Genomic DNA, 9,721 nt, shown 5'->3' on the forward strand with positions numbered 1-9,721 from the left:
GTTGCAGGGAAGGAGCAAAACTGGATCGACCGCTTCGAAAAGAATATTTGGGTGATATTTAAAAATGTTTGTGTTGTTTGTCAGCGTCATCTTGTTGCCCACTTGAAAGCTCAAATGCAGGAACTCCCAAGGAAGCATATTGTAGAATACCAAGATGATAGTAGAATATTAGAATATATATGAAATACCTGTAGAAGTAACATGTACTAATTAATGATACATGTGTGCCAGTTGAGGCTTTGTAAGAACAACTTAATAGCTATCTGTTGTGTGCAGTGGTAGTCGCTGTCTCTGAATATATTTAATACTCATGTTTATGAAGCTTTTCAAGGGCTCGATGTACTTGTGCAATTACCAATTTCATCAACCACCATTAACTGATTGACATGTTTGCATGGTTTACGTAGCAATCCAACTATTTTGTTGAGTTCAAAAGGAAGGGGGCTTAAACAAACTACAATTATTAAAAGGGTGATCGACACTCACACATGGTCAAAAAGCTAGGTTGGGGAAAAAAAATTCGACTTTCTTTCCTTCCTTGTTTAAGCGATCAAAAGGATTCTCTTCTCAGTCCCAATAAAGTCATCATAAATTTTATGGTGAAACAATTTCAAAGCATGGCTAACCTTAGGCTTCAATTAATTAAGTTCAAAAGGACGTGACGTATACTTTCACAAAGATTCTCCATTACCAAAAAAAAAACAAGGCTAAAGAACATGCATTTACATATGGATTCTGATGCAAATAACTCACTTTTCCTCTCTAAAAACAACTTGTCATACCTAGCTAGCTACCTCCCCATAGGTCTAACCCTTTAACAGGAAAAAAACAGACTCTAAAATTGGTACTCAGATACCAAATATTTTCTTTACTCTTCTTTCTTATCAGTTGCCGCACATATAATATATTCTTGTCGAGTTCCCTCACAAAAAAAGCTTCGGCATCAAAGCACCATCTTTAGAACTACAAATAGTTAGCAAGCTTTTTTATATATGTGTGTCTGTGCGCTCTTTCCTGTATATAAAATGTGCCAATGCTAAATTTCGTCAAAATTAGTCTTAATCGTTTTTATAACTAATAGTGAATATCTTTTTGTTTCTCGCACTCTTTCGTGACAAGCTGGTTTTTTTATGTGAACACACTCGAATGTAAGTACGATGCCCAGTGTTTTAGGTTTCTTTTATCAGCTGTGAGATGCCATATACGTTTCAGTTCGTGTTTGCTGAGTTTCATTACGTATTATGGTAATTAAAGCTAACAAAATGTGCATAGTGTAAGCAAATAAAATTGTGGTGCTTGCATGTAAAGGTGCTGATGCTTGTACATAGAGATTCTCCTCTGACGAATCAACATTAGTTCAACTCATTTGAATGTTCTTTCAATACACACAGGGAGGTACCAAAGTTTAAAACTTGATTTCTGGCTAGCTGTAGTGGAATACCTCTCTGTCATTTTTTAGGCTTCACCACCAGATGTAAAAGTGATTTTTAAGTCTAATTCAACTCTACAAAATTAAATTTTAAGATGACGATTACACCCACTTATATATTATAAATTAAATTTATTTTTAGTCGACGTGCAACTTCTAACCGCGACCACCGTAAAGCGGTAAAAATTTCACCCTAATCAAAGATTAAATGCTTAATTAGCAATGAATTGACCTGAAGGAGAGAGAGAGAGCCGTTGAGTTTTAGTTTGGCTTCTTGGAATATTTAAAAAAGAAAGGCAGAAAAATAATAGAGAAGCAGCTTTGTATTGGTGATGGCAGTTCAGAAAGAAAGAATAGGGAGCAGAAAATTGTGTCACGGGGAAGATCTGCGTCATAAACTGACAACCATAATAGGACATGATGAAGATAATCTAAACAAAATTCAAAAAATGGGCTAAAATTCTTGCACTCACTGACACCTATTTCTTACCTTTGCATCGCTCTCAGAAGTAGCATTTTAAGTTTTTAAATACTTTCCATTTCGAGTCAGTACTTCTGTTTCTTTATCAAACTTCTGCCTTTGCATGTTACCATAAAAAGGGCTCTTTTGGTATCAAACACCTTAAAACTCACTACTAAGGAATGTATATGTATACGATTCATTTTCAAGGAAATTAAAATAACAAAAACCTATTTAATTAGTTATTACAAATTACAATATCAAGTTGTCAAAAGAATGTGATCAGAGTATAATATTGTCAGCCACAAAAGCCTACATAATACGTATAATATGGAATGTCAATAAGTTTTCACATTCGAAATAGTTTAAACATGGCCTACATATTTTTTGTGAATAAAATTTTTAAATAAAAAATAATTTTAGAGATAAAAAAATAATTATTCGTTATAATGACTAAATTAGATAATAATTTATAAACTAAAAATTATTAATATCTAAAATAATTTTTTTGTAATTAATTTGTGAATTAAATTTTAAATTAATCTCTAATTTTAGTTATCAAAGATTCTGATATCGAAAAATAATGTCTAAAATAAAGATACTCGAATGGACATGTCTAAAATAAGTAAATATGGATTCACACGAGCTTATGTCAAGAGGATTAACCCCATTATTTGTGTGTTTTGAATATTTTTAATATTTCGTTACAAATGTCATTAAGTCAAGAGGATTAACCCTTTGTCTAAAAATTTTCTACTACTTAGCTAATAAAAATGTTATTGGTAAAAGAAAGTATGAGAATATGTTATTACATAGTTTATAATTTTAATGTAATAATAGATAGGTAAATAGATAAGCAAATGTATATCGAAAAGATTATTTCATTCTCCAGTTTTCCCTTTACTATTAAGGAAACAATTAGTAGTCTGTTCGAAATAATTTTCTCCAAATGATCCTAAAAAAATATTTTCATTTCATTTTTCTTCACTCACCTTCCAACTTATCGTTAGGTCGTCCAAAAAAAAATTAAAGGTTTACTCAAATAACAAATTCAGAAAAAAAAAGGTCTGACATCACCAAGATGTACTTGTTCAGGGTATTTACGGTTCGGTTGATTATTTAAATAATTAAATTACAGTATATTTCATACCAATTTACATATAAGAAATCTAATTTAATTTAATACGATTTGAAAATAATTTCAATTAGATAAGATATTTTGCTCTTGCATCTTTGTTTTGTACTATGCAATACAATGAATATTAAATAAATTTAAAAGTACAAAATAATCACACTAACGTGATAACCATCACGGTTTAAATTATAGTATTTGTTAAATTTATTTAATGACAAATATTAATATAAAATAAATAAACACGTATATGTAAGTAAGAGAATGAAAATGCAGAAATAATGAAGTATTTAATTTTAGTTAAATAGATATTTTAATGAATGTATGTCTTACTTGAGTTAAATTAGATATTAATTTTAGTCTTCAGTTATTCTTTAATTTGAATTAGTTCCACATTCTTTTACTTGTTTATTTTTTATTTATTTTTTACCGTCAACAGCTCTGACACATTGCAGGTGCGCTTTGTTTCACAAAAAGTATGTAAGCAAATAGCTTTATTCTAAGAAAATGATATTATAGCCACTCAAAAGTCAAAATGTTCATAATATATGATATTAAATTAAATACAAAGGAATGTTTTTGTGATTCAACCCTGTATTAAAAAGTAGAAAAAAAAAACTAAAGCTAATTGAAATTGTTTGTATTCTAAGTTCGAATTATCTACAGTGCTTGAATTTCTTTCATCAGAGGTAAAAAGAAAAAAAAAAAAAAGGAAAACGTCATAGTCTAATATTGTTTGAAAATAAAAATGATGGGATTCTCACAACTTTCTCACTGTCAAGTTCTTACGGTAGAAATTCAACTGTTTGTATTTGTAAGTTGCGTCTTACGACAGATTTATCTTTATATATTTTTATTTTTCATTTTAATATTCATTTCTTTTATTAAATATTTCACGAAAATTTGTTTTATTTAAAATTTAATATTTCTAATTACTAATTACTACTTTTTAATCATAAATACTAACTAGTATGATTCTTTTGAAAAAGGTAATTTGATTGAGGTGAGACTTTTGGAATGGTAATCATGTGAATGAAGATGTACCTTTTTTAATTTACTTTTTTTTTTGTTTAAAAAAATGGAAGATAGGAGTTTAGTTTAATCGGTTGAGCAGAAATAAGTGGATAATAGTTTTTTTTTTATATACATAAAACCGATTAAAAAAACAACATAATTAGTAGAGACACTAAATTATGAATTAAACCACTAACTATGGGAATAAACGGTGCGGTGCATTATTTTTTTAATTCTTGTTTACTTGGCTTCCATTTTTATTTTAGTTTTTAGTTTTAATACATTGAATATTATATGTACCATTTGAAAATGTTTTTTCCTCTATTTATTGCAACGCCTTTACAAAACCACATTTTCAGCTGCCTAAGGAAAATAAATTTTTCTATTCACCGAAAAACAAACTTTTTGCACCAAAACTTTTCAAAAGACAGAACGTGGACTGGTTTCGAATTTCAGGACTATAAACAGACACTTTATAACATGAAAGACGTTTAATTATTATATTTTTGAAGTTTGACAAATAGAAGTCCTTATTTAAAGTTTGACTTTCATCGTTGTTAAATGACAACACCTCTTCTAAATACATGCATTTCAAAATAATATTGGTATTTTAAAAAATTAGTCGCAGACAAGGAATTTAAAAAAGAAATGATGTGAATGGCACTAAAACTTGTGTCCTAAGCATGTTGTGGTGTGTTATGATGAATGAATTTGAATTTGTTTGAACATTATGAACCAAACATGTTGTGCCGCGTAGGAGTGACTGTTGCGTTTATCCCAAAATTTGAAACCCTAGGCAGAAGAACATAAGGTGATGGGATCCTGTTTTTATGGTTCAAGATTTTCCCAAAGCACAATCATTGTTGCAGGCAGTACTCAAACATGTACCAAACACCCCATTTGAGTGAATCATAAATTCATGGCAGTAAATAGGTAAAATGTTGATCTTTTTCGTTTGCCCCATAAGATTCTGTTCATAATTTTTGCATAAAGAGGAGAAACAATTAAGAAGATACCATTATGTTCAAAGCCTTGTGTGCTCATTTTTCACTCCTTTTTTACTTTGTTTGAATGAATTAGCAGAAATTGAAGCTAATATTGGCCCTACATGACCCTAAAACCCTAGACAATTATAAATGGAATGACTTAAAAAACAACTGTTGGTAAGATCTTGAATATAAGCACCAAGATATCGCTACACATGTGTGCTCTGCGCTTTTGTTGCCTTTCTTTAAGCGTAAAATCGGGTCATTTTGCAGCCAAACAAAGCCTTTTATCCTTCATTTCCACACAAGAACATGCCTAAAACCCCAAATCTCTGCAAATTTAAACTGTTCAATTCTTCTACCAGGGAAAATTCTACTTAAATCATTGTTAGGTTAAATTGTTTGGTGGTGCTTCTTCTAGTTTACCAAACTTTACATTTTAATTATTATACTTAAAAATAATCAATTTTAGTATTTTTTAATTTTCTTTAGACATTATGAATTTAGATATAAGTGAAAAAGAAATCATATGCCTAAAAGCTAAAGTAAACTTTAAAGCATACTTGTAGATTATCCACGAATATCGGTAGTGAAAGTGAAGCTTAAATTCTTGTAACTTTTGAGAACAAAATTCTTATAACTCGAACAACTCTTAGGTGTGTGTATCTAACGAGGAATATTGGAAAATTTAAGTTTAATTATTCTTTTGACTTCTTTTCTTTAAAGTATCAAATTAGTTCTTTTTAAGCTTTAATTTGGTATCGATTTTAAAAATCGATGCAATTTGGTGTTTTTTTTTTAAATTTCTTGAAATATATCAATAATATTTTATAAAAATTGACATTATAATTATGTTAATTATATCAATAAAGCAAATTATCTTTATTAATTTTAATTTTGATAAAACAAATTATCTGTTTCAAAAAATTTAACAAAAAGAATCAAATTACATAATTTCTTTTTAAATCAAAATCAAATTAAAATTTAAAAAAATTAAGGACAAATTTGAACAAAAAAAAAGATAAAAAAGTAATTAAATAAAAAAATTACTATTTTGATAGAATTTTTTGAAAAAAAAAAACTAGAATAGATAAATTGTAAAAAAAATTATACAAAATTAGATAAATAGTGTTTTGGGAGCATTATTTTAACTTTTTTTGTTTCAAACAATATACAAAATATTATTTTTATTTTATTATATTTTTTATTAAAGTTGTGATTATGAAACACTAATTCTATTTTATTTTATTTTTTACTGAAATTATCCTTGATAAGCAGGATTTTTATTTTTTTTTGTCCATCATGACAGAAAAGTTAAAATTATATTTACCAAATATAACTTTAATAAAAAAAATTGTGGATACTAAATACTATTCCTTATTCCTGTATCGTGAAAAATAAAAAATAAAAATCATGTTAACGAAAGGTGAGTTTTTGTGGACGAAGTACTCCTGTGGAACTATGACTAATTCAATTTTGTAATGGTTTTTACAAGTTGCTGTTTTAGTTATGTGTATGAGAATGGTAAATCTTTGGGTGCAACATGATGTCAGTAAACAAAATACTTTATAAAGAAACCCTCCCCTCGTTTTTCTTATTTCCAAAATTCACTTCTCTGTTTCTTCTGTCTCATTTAAGAATTCTATATATCAAGTGGCTCTACTCAAAAAAAAAAGAAAAAAGTGGTTCTCAACAAAAGGCTCTCCATTTGGTAGCTGCATAGGCACTTTTGGGGACTACAAATTGGTGACCACCCTCCCTCACTTCTTCCCATGCCAATGCTCACAACTCCTTACATTTTCTTCTCTTCTCTTCTCTTCTCCCTCACACTATAAAACCTCACTCTGCAACACTTCTTCTTTTCACCACAACAAAACAGACACCCTTCAAAAAAATCTCCACATGGCTGCAATTGTGTGCCACGGATTGCAGTCACACTCCCAACTCGCTGAGTCAATAGCACTCAAACTCAGACTCCCTGCCTCAAAACCAAACCCTCCTCAATTCTTCAAATCCTCTTTCTGGGATTCAAATTCAAACTCAAACTCAACCTTCAAACCCCACACCGAAGAGAACAACAACTCCACCCCACGCACACCTTCTAACCCCACCTCCTCTTGGACCTTCCTCGAAGCACTCTCCAACGTCTCAAAACAACCATCGCAGGAGCAAACCACCTACGTCCACCCTCACCAGAAACGCTCCTCGCTCACCCTCAGCCCACGGAGCCTCCAACTCTGCACCGAAAACCTCGGAAACGAAAGCGGCAGTGACAGCGATGAGAGCAGCATTGACATGCTCTCTGCGGTGAGCACGATTTCGGGGACAAGGGAACAGACCCAAGAGGGGCAAACTCGTCAACTTTCGACAGCCAGGAAAGCGAAAGCGCAGAATTTTCCGCCCCCTTTGACGACGATAAGAGGATCGGAGCCTCTTCGCGTGAGACCCCACCGTGAAAACGGCAGGCTGGTGATTGAGGTCACCAAGGTCCCACCGAGTCCCTTGTGCTTTAAAGCTGAAAGAAGCCATGGCCGACTTCGCCTCTGCTTTTTGACAAACCCCACTCCAAGTTTTGACCCGGAAGAAGAAGATGACGCAGAAGAAAACGAAGTGTTAACCAATGAAAAAGAATTGGAAAACGAAATCATTGGACGAGTAAAAGACACCGAAGAAGAAGAAGACGAGGAAACAGAGGAAGAAGAAACCGGGGATGAAAAAGAAGAAGAAGACGAGGAGGAGGAGAATTTGGGAGAGGAATGTGCTGCATGTGGGTGTGTGGAGAGTGATGTTATTGTAGAAAAGTACGAAAGGCTGAGAAGATGCAGAGAAGGTGGTGACCACGAGAACAATGAATTGTTAAATTGGAGTGACTCACTTTGTGTGGTTACTTCCTAAAGCTAGTTAGCTACCTGCTGCTGCCACTCCAACCTTGAGATTTTTGTGTCTCTAATTAATAAAAATTTTACATTTGTCCTTTTCCTAATTTCTCTTTTTGTCCTCTTTTTTCTATTTCCTTTACGTGATGAATCATTGAATTGCCGTATTTTCCCATAAACTATGGCTGTTGTCGGCAGTTATTATCGTTACTCTGTTTCGGAGGGCACGCACACGAACATGCGCAGAGGCACGGCTTGTTTGGGTAACCCGGTGAGAGTTTTTAATTTTAATTGATTCAATCAAAAAGCACGTTTGGATAGCGAAAATCCGTGGTGACGGAATGCAGCCTAATTTTGTTAGTGTGAATGGTATGCGATTCTAATAGTCTGAGGAAAAGCGAAGAAAAATGGTGTGGACAAGGGTTCTTAGCTTGTCCTACGTAGGAGAAACACATGATAGAAGTTGGTGCACGGTGGGTGTGGATGTCTCGGCAGAGGTTTTTTTTTTTTTAAGATTAAATTATTAAACCTGTTTTAGTTTTTTCGGTATCTGTTGTTATGTTTATGTAAATTAAAAAATTTTATTTGGTTACCGAGCTTTAATGTTTTGTTTGATATAGATTTTTGCATTTGTTTGGATTTAATAAGTTTATGAATCTAATAACACGAACAAAAAATAAACATTTTACAAACCAAAACACTTAATCATTTATGTTTTGCTTGAATCGCTTGAAAAGCCAATCTTTATTAACTAGGGAAAATTATTTGATCAAACTATAAACCCAGTGCTTGAATTCATATTTCACATTACTTCAACAAATTCACATCACTTGGTCAATAAGAATTTCATAGGAGAAAAAATAATTTGGTCTCTTTTTTCCTGAAGTGACCAAACAAGTATTTGAATGTCTTATTTTCAATGGAGAGAGAACAGACACTTACTTCTCTCGTTCAAGCATTAAATTATCACTCGTGACTTCGAGTAATAAATTACAAACTTTTATAATCCACTTCAAATTTCATACATTTTTTTTTTTGTCAGTACACTTATACGATTATGGTTTCATAGAAAAAAATAATAATTGGTCCGATCATTGTTTATCAAACTAAGTTATAGCTTGAATGAAAGATGAAATATTCACTTAAATAACCAATCAAACCCTTGAATTATAGATAATGCTTTACATATAAAACCAACGTCACCATCTGAACTTCACTAATATGACAATACAGTACTAAAAAACAACAGTAACTATATAATTATTGTACGGTATAATTAAAAAAATAATTTTTATATTATATTTTTTAAAATATTATTATAATTTAAATTAATAACACTTACAAATTAACTTTAAATTATTATTTATAATAAAGTGATATACCATATAAATGTAATAATTATTTTATTTTATTTAATTAAAAATATTAACTAATCAATTAAAAGATAAAAAAATATTTTATATAATTAAATATATTTTTAATATTAATTTATATGTATATATATAAACATAAATAAAAAAACTTAAAAAAAAAAAACAAAATAGTGACAGGTAAGCCTAGTATAACCTACTGTTACCTCCTGTATGGAGTTTGTTACCTTATCATTATTGATCCTTATCAGTTCAATCCGATCCAATTTAAATGAATCACAGATAGATCCGACTAACAAATTTTGTCAACCCTAATAATTGTACATTGTTTTTAATATTTATTATATTTACTCGAATATTGAAGACTAATATACTAAACAATAAATTTTATATCCAAAATCGATCACCCATCTTAACACATTTTTAGCATATGGTTATAAAAAGCCTTACAATT

At 30.7% G+C, this 9,721-nt stretch overlaps 1 protein-coding gene across 1 annotated transcript; it reads left to right on the forward strand.

The window, feature by feature from the left end:
• The first annotated feature begins 6,605 nt into the window (after positions 1-6,605).
• Positions 6,606-8,004, forward strand: LOC114190341 (protein FANTASTIC FOUR 3-like). The gene has a single exon (XM_028079183.2). The coding sequence runs from the start codon at positions 6,924-6,926 to the stop codon at positions 7,914-7,916; it is 993 nt and encodes a 330-aa protein (XP_027934984.1). The 5' UTR covers positions 6,606-6,923; the 3' UTR covers positions 7,917-8,004.
• Positions 8,005-9,721: the final 1,717 nt, after the last annotated feature.

The sequence above is a fragment of the Vigna unguiculata genome, chromosome 7, assembly GCF_037176805.1.
Source record: "Vigna unguiculata cultivar grain cowpea cultivar isolate G323 ecotype 2 chromosome 7, ASM3717680v1, whole genome shotgun sequence".
Classification (NCBI taxonomy): Eukaryota; Viridiplantae; Streptophyta; class Magnoliopsida; order Fabales; family Fabaceae; genus Vigna; species Vigna unguiculata.